Raw genomic sequence first — 16,396 nt, 5'->3', positions numbered from 1 at the left:
ATTCTCAATCGATATGTATGCACATAAATCGTGCTAAAGCATATTATTATTGTCTCAGATAACCAATGTGTTTTCATTCTGAAGGAAATTTCCATCCCGAAAAACCACAATTTCGTCTTAAACAGTAACGATATGGCAACGCTTCTAGCAAAACAACAAACATTATGAAACTTCAAAAATCACCAAATACGTCAAAAAATTTTGAGTGGGACTGCCTTCTTTTTTATACCATGATTCAAACGAAACATCCCAGCCAGCATTTTTTGAAAATTTTCATCAAAAAATATTTAAATATCATACCCCAAGATGATTAAAAACGTTCAAATTTAAAAGCATTTTCTGTTCGAAAATTAATGTATCGTCAGGAGAAAAATGTAGCTTAAATGTGATTATTCTTAAATAATCATTTATGATTCCTATTTCGAAACGCTTTTTATTCATATTTGATATCATTGTAAAATTTAGCTGTAATTGTTTTAGAGTAATATTTGACTGCTTTTCACAGTAATTTTCTGATCATATTCGTGAACATATTTCAATCGTTTTGGCTGAGATTTTTTAACGATGCATTTATTCTTCATATCTCATTCAAAATAAGATACTACATAATAAACTTATTTCATCAGGGAATGCAGAAGTGAGCTATTTGAATCCAGGTCAATCGCAAACAAACTTGACCGATATATACCTGCAACTACAACATCCAACATCAGCTATGATCGTCCATATCTTAAAATACGATACGGTACGGGATGTTGAAGACATATCCAGGTACATATGTCAAGAGAGTTTCACTTACCTGGAGTTCAAATAGCTCACAACATTTGTATTGTCCAACTATTATGCATTTTCTGGGAAGCCGTAGGTGGAGAAATGGTTGGGGAAATCTTCGGTCACGAGCGGCATTTGCATTATATTGTCTTGAAGAATATCTTAATAATAAAATTTTTATATACATATTGTAACGAATTTACTTGCAAATCCTCTTATTTGCAATCTTCTGCTAAGTTCGAATCACTAAACTGTTGAATAGATAACTCCAATTTGTAATAATGCAAAATAGCCTTTATTAAAGTACTTTACAATAACACTCAAACTGTGCAACGAATAGCTTGCTTAATAACCAAACCGATTGATAGCTCAAATGAAACTCTACTATTCAAAATAATACTACTCTTGCTCGCTAGATAGCGTCTTAGTTGAAACTGCTTGACAACTCAAATCAAACTTAATTCCAGCGCCTCTACAATTGCCGCCTTTTATATTCTTTGATTTCAGCCTTCGCATCTTCTAGGCGCTTCCAGAATCTACTAGTCAGCAGCTCTCAAACTTCTCAGCTGTAACTACAATTGCACAATTTTATAGTTTTTCTCATTGCATACTTATAGGAGTATCTCAGATATATGCATGTGTTTGTGCATTGACTCTCCGCTGCTCGTGTACGTACATGGTACATATGTGTAGACGCAATTATTGTTTCGTTTATGTAGATACATAATGATTGATCTATGGATGTGAATTCACGTCACTGCTTAGCATCGGCTTAGAGACGATAGCATCGCTCAGTGCTGCTAACATTCGTTAAAATATGTATATATTTTTTCTGTACTTCATGATTGAAAAAATGTGTGTATGTGAAGAAAATAAGATTTTCAATGAAAAGAAAATGTTAACAAGTATAAAATTCATTATTCAGTCAACAAATATAGTCAGATAAGGTTCAGAAAGCTGAATTAAAAATGATTATAAATTTTTAATCACCTAAAGTAAACACATTTGATTCAAATATGATTCCAAAATGTGATTGAAAAGCTATATTTAGTTTTTGATCATCAAGGGTAAGCATATTTGATTATTCTTTCTGTTGGTTTTTATGAAATATTAAAATTAATTCATCAAAGGAATTCAAAAATGATTCTAAAAAGCGATCAAAAAATGATTTTCAGTTTTTGATCGCCAAGAGTATTCATATTTGATTATTCCTTTTGTTCAGTTGTATGATAACTCATTATTTAGTCAGAAGGAGTAATCAAATTGTATTGATATGTAGGGAAATTCAACATTTAAGCGCCTAAATGCTGAGTGGGTTATATAAGCATCAATTACAACTAATTGAGTTGATACTTACCGCTGCTACTGGAACTAAAATCTCTACAAAAAGACCAGCCAGCGCATGTTTGATGTCCTTATCCTTAACTTCAAGAAAATACTGACCACATTCGTGCATAAATTGAAAAGAGGCCTCGAACTCCTCAATTGGCACCATCTGCATATAAATATTGGAAGAATTGAATAAAAACTTACAAACATACAAATCCACAAACCAATTTACCTTAACACGAAAGAATTTCATACCCATCAGCAGACTTATTATACTCTGCGTTGTCGTATTGGAAGCCTCTTTGCCGCGCAACTCCTTCAATTCGCTCATAAAACGTTTTCGCACCGACGAGAAACGACTCTGTGCCAAAACGCCAATAACCTCAGCATACAAATCAGCAATCATATGGATATTGTGCGCATTTGGATTATTTTGTAAACCTTCTTTGTACTTGAAATGTTTGAAAGCTAAATTTTCTATATTGCGTATGAGATCCTCATGACCCGGGTGAAATGGTAATTGTTTGAGTATTTCAATAAGCGCTAAACAAAATATGAACTCCACGGCAGCTTCACGCCGTTGTAATTGAAATTCTAAATCGATTGTGGTGGGTGGTTTTGGGGTGGGTGCATTCGTATTCCTCTCCAAACGTTTGAGATCATTTTTTATTTCACCATCTGAAAGTTGACGACGATGCCAAGCCAAGAGTGTTTGCAATAATGAGGGTAAACAATGTTCTGCAACTGAACCGAGTGCCGATAGTAATTGATCGAATTGTTGATCTTCGCCACGCTGCAACAATTTGGATAAATGTTTATCAGCACTTTCGAGCATAACCAATTCGATTTTCTTTTCTGCTTGCACTGTGAAATCGCTAAATAAATTACGCATCACAATTTCGCCGGGACGTGGTGGTGGTGCGGGCATTTCGTTGCTGCCACCTACGCCCACAGGCATTTGTGCGCCACCACTTTGCATTAATGGCATTTCCACTAAACTTTGTGTATACGATGGTATGACGTTGATGATGGATGTGCGTGAGTGTGGACCCCAGGGAAGGAGCGCTTGTCGCGGTGGTATAATAATTGCTACTGAATTTCCAAGTGTGGTAGTGTTGGCACTACTGCTGCCGCCGCCACTTGCTATTGTCGGCGCTGTCACTGATGGTGTTGAAGTTACAATTGTTGCTGTGTTTTGTGGTGTTCGACCAGCTCCGCCGCTGCCACCGCTAACGGTGCTACTATCATTACCAATGTGACTAATGCCAATAGTACTTCCGTTGTTGGTGCTATTTATACCACTGCTATTATTTGTTGCTGTCTTATTATCTTTAACATAAATGCTACCACCATCTGTGATGATATGCTCTTGTGACTCTGTTATGACACTACAATCAATATTGAAATGTTGTGTTGTTGTTGGTATGTTTGTCTCATCATCAATCGTCTGATTGCTGGCAGTGTTTATTGGTGAGTTCGCACCTCCACTGCCGCCGCCCCCAGCGACTACTCCTCCTCCGCCGGTGCCCTCTCCCCCACTTGTACGTGAAGATTTTGGAGTTGATGTATATTCGTTTGCTGTTGTTGTTGTTGCTTGTCGTTGTGGTTGAGTGCTGATATTGACTCCACATCCAACTCCGCTTGCGCTTTGATGTGTGTTACTGTTATCGCTTGCTGTTTGCTGTATATGCTGTTGTTGTTGTTGCAGATAACCATCGTCGTTGTGGTGGTGAGTTGGTGTAACAGCGGTTGGACTGTGATTCGGTGAATTTAGGATTCCAATAACATTTTGTTGTGGTGCTGACGTCAAAGTTACATTTTCATTTGAATCTTGATTCCCACCTAAAGGGAATAAGAAAAAAAATGAAATGCTTGTTTGCAGTGAATTAAGAATCCTTACTTAAATATTTAAATCTGGTTATTCTTGTGAAATCATTAATCTTGTTAGGGTTTTTTACCAATGAGCAATTTGCTTTGTACCACCTTTAGGTTCTTCAATAAAAATGTGAGGGGGCAATTTGTTTTAGCGGAGGAGAGACACGTTCTAATACTTTAAATGGGTCGGAGAAGTTGGAACGCTTGGTCGATCATGTGCAACTCTATTCTCTTAATCTCGCCCAGTCTAATCGGGACGTTGTTATTGTTGTTGTTGTAGCAATAAGAACACTCCCCGAAGGCCTTGGGGAGTTTTATCGAGTTGATGGTCCTTTGCCGGATTCAGATCCGGTACGTTCCGGTAACAAGCACCATAAAGGTACTAGCCCGACCATCCCGGGAACGATTTGTTATGACCACATGCGACCTTCTAGGCCATTCCATCCTCCCACCCCCTAGATCCATGAGGAGTTCGGGCTCGCCAGAGCCTCGGCTGTTACTGAAACATGATTTACCACGGATAGATGAGGTTGACAATTGGGTTTGGAAAAGCTATGTATTGCGCTGGCAACCTGAAAGAGCTGCGCTAGACAAACCCCTTGAACCCGGTATTTTAGTCGCCTCTTACGATAGGCATACCTACCGCGGCTATATTCTAACCTCCTAACCCGCTGGGGCCTAATCTTAATTGCTTCTAATCAGGACGCCACCCTTTTTAGCTAGCTCATCCACTTTTTCATTCCCATATAGTCCCATGTGCCCACGGACCCAATGCCCTCTCTCTGCTTTGGTTACGGCTACAGTGATATGACAGCTTGTAGTATCTGTTTATTTCCGAACCGGCACATAATACCGCAGGTTTTATTCCTTCCATTACTTTGGAACCATCGGTGTACACGTGCATCGCCTCCTTTGCTATTAGGACTGCCTTGCTCCAACCATCTACGTCTATTGTGGCTCTAGGAACCCCTTCGAAGTGCAGGTATGGAATTAAGTATGTTCTTTGCCACCAAGTCTACAGGTGTAATGTGCAGAATGGCGTACAGTGCAGCCGTTGGGGTTGTTTCCAGGCTGCCTTAATGCTAAGCATTTATAGCCTGCATATACCCACCCCCCCCCCCCCCCCTGATTTTTTGATGTACGTTCTTCTTTCTGTGGCTGTCTACAAAAACGACACCATAGTAAGGAATATGCTTTACAATTACTGTAAATACCCAATGAGAAAAAGAGGGCGGCAGACCCCACGTACACCACAGCATTCTTTTACATGCATAAAATGCCGTCGAAGCCTTCTTCACCCTCTCCACCACGTTGAGCTTCCACAACAACTTACTTTAAAGAATTATTCATAGATATTTTTTACAAAGGTTTATCCTGCACTGTCATTCCTCCTAGCTTAGGCCTGGTCATATTCGGAACCATGTATATCATAATAAACAAGAACATACAAGTATTCTCAGGTATGAATATCCCAAAGCGCTCAATTCATCACAGAGCTTATTGTCAGAAGGCGCTTTTCAGTTGCGACAGCTGCAACATCATCTGCATACGCCGTAAGTTTGACAGGTCCCTCGTCGAACCGCCTGAGCAGTTTGTTGATGAACAGCCTGCACAACAGCAGAGGTGATAATACACCACTCCGCGGCGTTCCCCTGTGCACTGATTTCGTTCCCTCATACAAACCTCATTGTAAAGTAATCTTCTTGCTCGTACTGATTGTAGTTAAGACCATTCATCCACTATCGCCCGTTTACGGAATATACCATCTGGGCCGGGAGTCTTCACCGCCCATTCGATCTTGAAGGTCACTTAGCCCGGCAATACCCGCTCCGTGATCGGAGTGTAAGTGCTATGTGCTGGTAAAAAGCGTATCTGAACTCTTTGACAACGCACTGGACATTAGTAAAACTCAATAGAAGTGAAATAAAGGTAAGTCGTATCGCAGTATGACGACGGAGTTTTAATAGCCGCATCAAAACTGTTACCCCCACATTAAGCGAAATCCTAGAAGTCATGACTTGGAGCTTTCAGGCCGGTGAAAGTGTGCTCAGTCTAGAAAATCTTACAATTTGAACTACCTTCGCTAAAGGGCACCGAGCTGTCCCTTTTCCCAAAGGTGAAATACCTCGTCGTCTGAGTAGATAAACGTACATCGCATTCTACTCCTACAAAAGAATATTCAGCTGGAACTGTATCCTAAAACCAAACCTTAGGTAATCGTTCTACGATTCTTACTTAAATACGGGGCGACAGTATGGTGGTCTGCTCTAGCAAGGCAGTACAATATGAAAAGGTTAAACAAGATACAACGGACCGGTCGTGTCCGACAGACATCACATAATCTCGCACAATTCCCGGTGGAATTTTACGCTTGACATTGTAACAGGATAAGCCGTAAGTTTTGGGGAGTTTGGGTGCTGAAACGGGAAGTTGTTGAGTCCCAGTTGTAGCTTGAACGGGTTTTATAGGAGCAGATACTTCTCGCCTTTTCTGGAGTTTTACAGAAAGTTTGAGGCGCGTTTCCTCTTCCAATTTTCACTATCCTATCATTACTACATCCAGAGATATGCAGGATGATATATTCCATTTGTATAGGAGGTGCCACGCCCCCTTTTTCCCAATTCCACATTTTCTTGGTGGTGTTAGGGATTGACCTCATATAACTCCTTACTGAATTTCAATGTTCTGGGATTTATACTGTAACGAATTTACTTGCAATTTCCCTTATTTGCAATCTTCTACTAAGGTTCGAATCACTAAACTGTTGAATAAATAACTCCAATATTGAATAATGGAAAAATGGCCTTTATTAAGGTACTTCACAATAACACTTATAGCTTGCTTAATTAAATCGAACTGATTGATAGCTTAAACGAAACTGATTTTTTTCCTCCACTGTTGCCGCCCTTTTATACTGTCCGACCTCCTCATTGCATATTTCTAGGCTTTTCTAATTCCAGAACTTACTAGTTAGTTATAAATTTCTCAGCTACAACTACAGATGTATAATTTGTATAGCTTCTCTCATACCCCATGCGCTTGTATGTGTGAGCGACACTTCCACAATCACAATTGCATACCTTTAGGAGCATCTCAGATAAGATATCTGCATGTGTTTGTGCATCTCTTCTCCGCTGCGTGTACAGAATTATTAAATTATTGATGTTCATTCACGTCACTGCTTAGCATCGGCATAGAGATGGCAGTACCCCTTAGTGTTGCTAACATTCGTAACAATACCTTCAGAGTTATACCGTACCAAATTTTTCATTTGTATGGGAGGTGCCACGCCCCTTTCATATATCCAAATTATTTTTAGCCTAAAACCTTGCCGTTGATCGAAGGAACCTATAGCCAAAATTTGCGGATGATTGAAGTGTGGAACATACGTTTACATAGGTAACACACACACAGAATTTGATTTATATATATATATATTTTATCCAGCATATCTCTTGTAACTAGTATTCGAGCACAGAAATTCTAGTTATTTACGCTTTATTGCTAAGCTATATATATGAGGTTTAAAGCGGTAGTGCGAGTTTGAGTGGAAATGGTAATGCGAAAAAAGGGTAGGCCAGAGGCGTGGTTGCTTGATTGGCTGCTGTGCCGCCCATATTTCTCCTGAAACCAATTGCTGCTATTTTAGTGTGGCTAGTCGGTACTCCGTTCGAACCATTTCGTCCGAACAATGAATCTGCTGATATTTTTTTACAGAGCATTTAGCTACTTCCTTAACTTCCGGCGGTATACAACTGCCCATATGTAGTTAGAAACTTGGTGTGCGATAGAGCTGGGTATTCACAGAGGTAGTGCGCGGCGTTTTTGCTGCCCTCCTCACCGCGGATCCTGCAAATGTTGTTAATTGGGGTCCCCAATAATGGCATGCAGGCCAAGCTGCCAGTGTGCCGTGATTGTGGCAGTGATCCAAAAGATTTCTTTCTTTGGCCTATTTAGTAGGTCCTGTGTTCTCCTACTATTGGGATTCGTCCTGTTTTGGTTGGTTGTCTTATAGGTGTCTGGTGAGTACCAGTTGGAGACTGCTAACACCTTGAATCTGCTATGTGTGCTTCTTTTGATTGATGTAAGTGAGACAAGAGACACCCTGCAGTCATCCAATAATAACCCCGAAGTGATCCTCGAAGGACGACCAAATTACCCCGGAAGGACCCTCAAACAGTTCCCAAAATCATCATGAAAAGGCCCGAGACACCCCCAAGAGATTCCCGGAAATCATCCCGAAATCACCACCGGATCACCCCGGGAGGACCCCAAAAACGTGCCGAAATTACCTCGAAATCATTCTCAAATGACTCCGGGAGACCCCCTGAGTATCCCCTAAATCATCGAGAAATCGCCACCAAATGGTACCGGGAGGACACCACAATTTTCCCGAATTACCTCCAAATTACCCCCAAAGGAACCCGGGAGGACCCCGAGGGAGTCTCCGAAATTATCGCGAAATTACCCCCAAATGATCCTGAAATGGCCCCTAGAGTCACTAAAGTCTTCCCGAAATGAACCCTAAGTGATCCCGAAACTACATCCAAATGACCACGGGACGGTTCAGATTGAGTCCCTAAAATCGTTTCGAAATTTCATCATTCGCCTAGGCAAATATCATTAGATTTATAACGATTTAAAAATAGTTAAATAGAACTATATGTGCGCCTCTTTCTCAGATAGGTATAACAAGCAGATCTTTCCAGAATATTAGCTATCTTTGTGTCAAATTTGTTTCCAATCTGTGCAGCCCATTTGGCCGTGCTTATGTTACAAAGGAATCTAAACATCTCATAGACTTAAAAAATAAATTTATTGTAATAGAAACCATCACTAAACGACCCTAACGAACTACCCATCTGTTGCGAATATATCAGTTGAAACTGTCGATACTCTATTTAAAAGTTTACTTATTTAAAAATTTTAGCACTCAAGTGAAAGCGTGTTAATTTTAATAATATTGTAACGAATTTGCTTGTAAATCCTCTTATTTGCAATCCTCTGCTAAGTTCGAATCACTAAACTGTTGAATAAATAACTCCAATTTGTAATAATGTAAAATGGCCTTTATTAAAGTACTTCACAATAACAAACTGTGCAACGAATAGCTTGCTTAATAACCACACTGATTGATAGCTCAATGAAACTCTACTATTCAAAATAACACTGCTATTGCTCGCTAGATATCGTCTTAATCAAACTGCTTGACAACTCAAATCAAACTGAATTACTTCTTACTCGCTTGCCCCGCTTTTATAGTTTACGCTGCATACTTCTAGGCTCTTCGATTTCCAGAACTTACTAGTTGTTTCGGCTACAAAATCGCCATCCACAACTACGTGCACAAATTATTTATCTCTCTTGTGACAACTCAGATAAGATATATGCATGTATTTGTGCATTGCCGCTCCGATGTTCGTATACGTACATATGTGTAGACGCAATTATTTATTCGTTTATGTAGATACATAATGATCGAATTATTGATGTGCATTCACGTCGCTGGTTAGCATCGGCTTAGAGACGATAGCATCGCTCAGTGCTGCTAACATTCGTTACACTGCCCTCCACCTAAGTCTGATCGTCCCGATCAGACAAATCTCTCAATCTAAACGCTGCTAGCATCGCCAAATGTACCACTCTTCTATTTCGTGGTTTCCCAATTGCTTGTATGCGGTAGATGATATCACTTATCTTCTTCACAACCTTGTACGGGCCTTCCCAACTGCACCGAAATTTGGATGGAACACCTTTCCGCCGGTGAGGGTTGTATAACAGTACCAAATTTCCCTCCCGGAAACCTTGCGAATTATTTTCCTTGTCGTACCTGTGTTTCATCTTACTACTCATTATCCTCGATCGTTCCCTCGCACTCTGTTGCTCGGCCAATGAAGAACTACTTCGCAGAGCTTGCGCTGGACGGATTTGCTTTGCATAATCAGTATCGTTCCGACGCTTCACAAGAGTAGTGTGCCTTGGCTTGAAACCACCATTCCATTCTTTCTTCGTTTTAGTACGTCCGTTAGGGCTTTTCAATGCCAGTGTTTCTCTCACAGGTACCTTCGGTTTTGATTTGTTTGGCCCATTTGTTCCATCAACCTTTACCTTTGAATTTCGTGGCCTTCGTCGAGTCTTCTCCACCAGTACCCGATTACTGCTGAACCCTTTTTCCAAACTAAAGTTAAGTGGCACATCTTGGTTCTCATAACGCATCACCCTTCTCTGCATATCGATCTTGATGTCATGGTCAACCAAGAAATCCACTCCCAATATAACTTCATCAACAATCTCCGCCACAACAAATTTGTGTAGAACCATGACCTTCCCAATCAATACTTCACATATCACTTCTCCCTGAACTTGGTTATACTCGCCAGTGACCGTACGCAACTTTGCTCCAGGTAACGGTTTTACTCTCCTGTTGACCAAGTCAGATCGGATCAAGGAATGAGATGCGCCCGTATCTACAGTCAGTATTCGTTCGTTGCCATCCACATTCCCTCTGACGGTAAGACTGCTCGATTTTCTACTAATTTGCGACACAGATATCACAGGCCATTCAATAGCCGGGACAAGTTTTCGTTCTTTACATCCGACACGCTCTTGCTCATTTCCGCCAGCTTTGCGTTTACGGCCACCCACATTGTTGGAACTATTAGGACCAAGATAGCAATGCCGTGCAATGTGACCTGGGTTGCCGCACTTGAAACATTTAATAACTCCGGCATTTTTCTGTTGTGATCCCTTCAGTGCTTCCAAAATTGTGTCTACCCATTCTGGCCTTTCTACTTCTACACGATGAGCCTTATATGCTGGTTTACTTAATAGGGAGGCAGTTTCCTGAGTCAATGCATGTGATACCGTTTCAGCAAATGTCAGTTTTGGGTTCGCGTATGTAGCTCGCTTCGTTTCCACGTCTCGTATGCCATTTATAAAACTCTGGATTTTTACCCTCTCGGTGTATTCCACGGGTGCGTCCGCATTTGCGAGATGAGCCAACCTTTCAACATCTGAAGCAAACTCCTGCAATGTCTCATTTGCTTTTTGGTAGCGGTTTTGCAACTCAATTTGGAATATCTGTTTTCTATGCTCGCTTCCATAACGTCGTTCTACAGCAGCCATCAATGCGTCATAACTGTTCCGTTCGTACTCTGGAATAGTCTGTAAGATTTCGGCAGCTGGTCCTTTCAATGCTACGAAGAGCGCGGCAACTTTATCTTCCACATTCCAGTTGTTCACTGCTGCGGTCTTCTCAAACTGTAGCTTAAAGACCTGAAAAGGAACAGAACTGTTAAAGGATGGTATTTTTACCTTTGGATTACTCGCTGAAACTGCTGGACGATTTAATTGTAACTGCTCCATATGACCCTTCAAATCATCGACTTCTGCCTGAAATTGAGCGATTTTTGCATCCTGCGCTTCCAGCTTTGATGTTACCCTTGCTTCCTGTGCTTCTAACTGTGAAGACATTTGTGCCACCTGTAATGATAAGCGCTCTTCTTGTTCTTCCATCTTTGATGTTATGCGTGTCTCCTGCGATTCCAGTTGGGATGCCATATATGTCTTCTGTTTTTCCAATTGCGTTTCCATCTTGGATGTTATACGGGTTTCCTGCGACTCCAGTTGTGAAGAAATTTGTGTCGACATTTCTGAAATACGTGTTTCTTGTGCTTCAATCTTCGATGTTATTCGTGTATCTTGGGATTCCATCTGTGATGACATATACGTTTTCTGTTCTTCTAGTTGAGATGCCAGTTGAGATGTTATATCTGTCTTTTGCGATTCCAGTTGAGAAGCCACTGTCGATGCTTGAGCAGATATTGCAGCCGAAATCATGTTCAAGTCTGTGCTGGTAACCGTCTGCGATGTTTCGTTTTTCTCTTCAATTTTTGTTGTCTCCTCGCCATCAAGGTGAAAGACATACTCTTCCACATCAATTCCTTCTGCTTCCATTGCCTCTCGTAGCCGTGCCTGAAGTTCAAGTTTAACGCCGCTTGTATTCAATCCACGGGTCTCCAACTCCTTCTTTAGTTGCTGGATCTTCAATTCACCGAACTTTGCCATGTCCTTGTTGTCCTTTGGAATTTATTCAACAATTCCTCTTCTGATACCAATTGTGACGAATTTGCTTGTAAATCCTCTTATTTGCAATCCTCTGCTAAGTTCGAATCACTAAACTGTTGAATAAATAACTCCAATTTGTAATAATGTAAAATGGCCTTTATTAAAGTACTTCACAATAACAAACTGTGCAACGAATAGCTTGCTTAATAACCACACTGATTGATAGCTCAATGAAACTCTACTATTCAAAATAACACTGCTATTGCTCGCTAGATATCGTCTTAATCAAACTGCTTGACAACTCAAATCAAACTGAATTACTTCTTACTCGCTTGCCCCGCTTTTATAGTTTACGCTGCATACTTCTAGGCTCTTCGATTTCCAGAACTTACTAGTTGTTTCGGCTACAAAATCGCCAGCCACAACTACGTGCACAAATTATTGCTCTCTCTTGTGACAACTCAGATAAGATATATGCATGTATTTGTGCATTGCCGCTCCGATGTTCGTATACGTACATATGTGTAGACGCAATTATTTATTCGTTTATGTAGATACATAATGATTGAATTATTGATGTGCATTCACGTCGCTGGTTAGCATCGGCTTAGAGACGATAGCATCGCTCAGTGCTGCTAACATTCGTTACAATATAATGAGAAATTTAAGAATGTCTATATGTATTTGTTTTTGTAATTAAAATTAAAAACAAAAAATCGAATACCTACACAAATAAAAGAAAATTTCGTTAGTAGATGAAGTTTATTTTGAATTATCTTTACTTTTATATATGTTTACATTAAATCATTCACCTCTCACTAACAAATTGGTTTCAGAAAGAGCTGTGAACGAGCCGTTTTTCCCGATCAGAGGTTAGAGGCGTTGGTTCCACATTACAATTGAAGAGATGGTTGGTGTCATGTGGGAACACATTGCAAGCAGGACATACATTTTGTATGTCGGGGTTGATTCTCGACAGATGAGAGTCGAATCGAATCAAATCGAAGCTGAGCCAAAGTGACGCGCGTTTCCCTAAGGAGAGTGCGTCCCTCTTCTGCTAGTTCTGGGTATTTTTCTTTAAGTACTGGATTCGCCGGACACAAACTATTATAACGAATTTCTGGAAATTCCGCTTATTCCAAACCTTCTGCTAACGTTCGAAACGCTAAACTGTTGAATAAATAACTCCAATATTCAATAATGTAAAAAATAGTTTTTATTAGACTACTTTGAAAGTACTTCACAATAACACTTATACTTCACAACCAATAGCGTGCTTAAATCAATACTGATTACTGACTACTCAGCTTGTGCTGCTTTTATACTCTCTGTTGCCTTGTCCGCGTATCTCTCCAAATGTCTGGACGTAACTCCTTCTAGAATCTACTACTTGGTTACCAGCTATATGCATGTGTATTTGTAGTTTATAGCCTCTCGCATAGCCATATGCGTATGTATATGTGAGTACTACTTCGGCTGATGATTACATGTGTTTATGAGTATCTCTCCGTTGCCTTGTATGTAGATGATGATTAATGTGTTTATGTAGCTTGCTTTAATGTTTTTGGTGTTGTGCATTTATTTAGTGATGTGAAAATTCGCCACATTATATAGTCCGAAACAGTCCACAAACTATATAGAAAATATACCGAGGTAGCCTTGAAACGATTCCGTTTTACGTATGATGGATTAAAACACAAAGTACGTTTTTCGCTTCAAGGGTTTATCCTTCGTATTATGTTGTCTGAAATAGGATCTTCAAAACATGTCCAATGTACAATGCCTAAATTTATGAAAACTGAAATGTAATGACATAACCATTACTGGTTTGAAAAACACTTTCGAATATAAAATTTCTAACCACATATACCTATGTATTATAAATATACAAAACAAGAGGTAAAAATAAATCAAAACGAATATGAACCCCCAGCCGATAAGGGGGCCTAGAATATACCCGCGGGAGGTATGCTTTTCGTAAGAGGTGATTCAAGGAGTTGTAGAGCGAAACCCTTTCAAAGGGATACCAGCGCAATTTATAGGTTCTCCAACTCAATTGTTAACCCCACCTAACCGTAGGGGCGGCCTAGAAGATTCAATGTGGTCATATTAAATCGTTCCCGAGATGGTCGGGCGTATACTTTAATTGTGCTTGCTGCCGTAACTTCCAACATCTACATATATCCAGCAAAGGGCCAACAACATCCATAGCACTCCCCAAAACCTTCGGGGAGTATATTTATCGCTACAACAACAACAACACTGAAGATGGCACAGCGCCAAAGCCGATTTGTTTCCAAACCAAATTTGACCAGGTATGACGGAAAATCGTTCCAATATAGGATAAATTAACCGTCCTGGCGGAAAATCAACCAAAATTAATCAAATATGAGCCATCAATATGCTGTTTTAATTTTGAGATTTGAGAATAAAGTTTGTTTTCAATGGCCCTCGATTTGAAATTTATGAAAAATGTTAACTGGGTTACATTTACGACGTTACCATGACGTTAATTAAAAATTATCTAATTTTACCTCAAATACACTTCCAGGTTTTTTTTTTAGTTTCTTTTATTTTTCTTTCTCGATAGTCTTTCACATTTTATCAAAAGCAAAGCAGATCAAAAAACTTTAGCATTCTTTATTTGCTGGGTGTGACAACAAAACAAAAATGTATTAATTAGCATCGCAAGCGCACGCTGAATTGAATGAAACGCGAAGATTTTGCTGCGTGTCGTTGTTTTACAAACAAAACAAAAATTATGAGCTCAGCAAATGACAAAAATATGACGCATTTTACCACACACCGGAGCACCCGCTATTGATTTGGATTTCGTAGCATTCAAAAGTTGCGATAGGCTATTACATTAGATACATACAAACACACACATATAAATGTACACTGGTGTGCAAAACAAAATCAGCAAATAACTATTTAAAAAATGACACTTTCTTTCACCTTACTCTTTGGAAATTGTCTAGTATGCGCTTTCGTGTCCGTAAAAAGTCGGATCAACATACCGGATTGACTAAGGTTTTACTCAGCCATGGGCTGTTATTTCGGTATATACCTCTTATACTATCGCATTTTGGTATTTGTTGTTGTTGTTGTTGTTGTTCTAGCGATAAGGACACTCCCCGAAGGCCTTGGGGAGTGTAATCGATGTTGATGGTCCTTTGCCGGATGCAGAGCCGGTACGTTCCGGTACTAAGCCCGACCATCTCTGGAACTATTTGTTATGACCACATGCGACCTTCTAGGCAATAGCGCCCTCCCACCTCCTAGATCCATGAGGAGTTAGGGGTCGCCAGAGCCTCGGCTGTCAATGAAACAGGATTCGCCACGGATAGGTGAGGTTGACAATTGGGTTTGGAGAAGCTATATATTGCGCTGGCAACCTGAAACGGTTGCGCTAAACAACCCCTTGAATCTGGTATTTTAGTCGCCTCTTACGACAGGCATACCTACCGCGGGTGTATTCTAAACCCCTAACCCGCGGAGGTATACTATCGCATCTCATCCTTGCTTGAAGTTTATGAAAAAGCACAGCCACAACAACGCACTTTTTTAATTTTTCAAGGTGTGTCAACCCTAGACTTCGATTTCACTCTCGGTATCACTCCAGCTTGTAAATTATCCAATCTTCTATATAAAATTCTCGTGTCACAGTATTTTTCGGTGAACTCCTGAAATTTTGTGAGCATATGGGGTAGGTGTAAGTATCGCCCAACATCTATTTTTCATGCCTCTAAATATTAAGGGTGTTCCAGCCTTTAATTTTTAACTAACCACAATTTTTTATGAACAGCATTCAATACTGGGACTGGGAACAAGGGATGGCGAAGAATAAAAAGAACTAGAGAGAAGAAAAACGAGGGAAAAAGAAAGAGACTGAGAAAGAGATAAAGTTAGACGAAGGTAGAGAGATACATATAGATGGAGCAGGGGAGGGAGAAGGAGAGGGAGCTACGTAGTATACGTAGATAGACAACGGGACGCCTAGAAAGAGAAAGGCAGAGGGTGGAGTGAATAAAGGATAAGGAAAAGGGGGAGAGTGGGGAGGGAGAGTAAGAGGTAAAAACATCTTAAAATTTATGTAGCTAGATCAAAGTTAGGGCAGAACAGCGTTTGCGGGTTCCGCTAGTAAACCAACAAAACTGTGAAGCTTTTCGTTCTTTTTAACACGCTTATATTAGATTCGCTTGTATGTATGCTTATTTGTAATTCTATAGGCTTGTATGGATGTTGTGCTTTATAGCGGATACACGAACCTCTGTGCTACGGCATGTTTTTTTAGTTTTTTTAAACTATATTTATTTATTTAAATTCTTATGGCAACAGTGTTAGTTTTCTA

The 16,396-nt window shown here is 40.0% G+C and overlaps 1 protein-coding gene across 10 annotated transcripts in view; it reads right to left on the bottom strand.

Moving 5' to 3' along the window:
• fry (Protein furry) overlaps window positions 1-16,396 on the bottom strand; it is a 470,099-nt gene that overhangs the window by 422,120 nt on the left and 31,583 nt on the right. For all 10 annotated transcript variants that reach the window (XM_067788943.1, XM_067788945.1, XM_067788946.1 and 7 more), the window contains exons 2-3: window positions 2,333-3,942; window positions 2,129-2,266 (exon numbers count right to left, since the gene is read on the bottom strand). In XM_067788943.1, coding sequence (XP_067645044.1) covers window positions 2,129-2,266; window positions 2,333-3,942 — 1,748 coding nt within the window. The remainder of the gene's footprint in view (window positions 1-2,128; window positions 2,267-2,332; window positions 3,943-16,396) is intronic.

This window comes from Eurosta solidaginis, chromosome 5 (genome assembly GCF_040869045.1).
Source record: "Eurosta solidaginis isolate ZX-2024a chromosome 5, ASM4086904v1, whole genome shotgun sequence".
In the NCBI taxonomy this organism is placed as follows: domain Eukaryota; kingdom Metazoa; phylum Arthropoda; class Insecta; order Diptera; family Tephritidae; genus Eurosta; species Eurosta solidaginis.
This window is presented reverse-complemented; position numbering and strand designations above follow the sequence as displayed.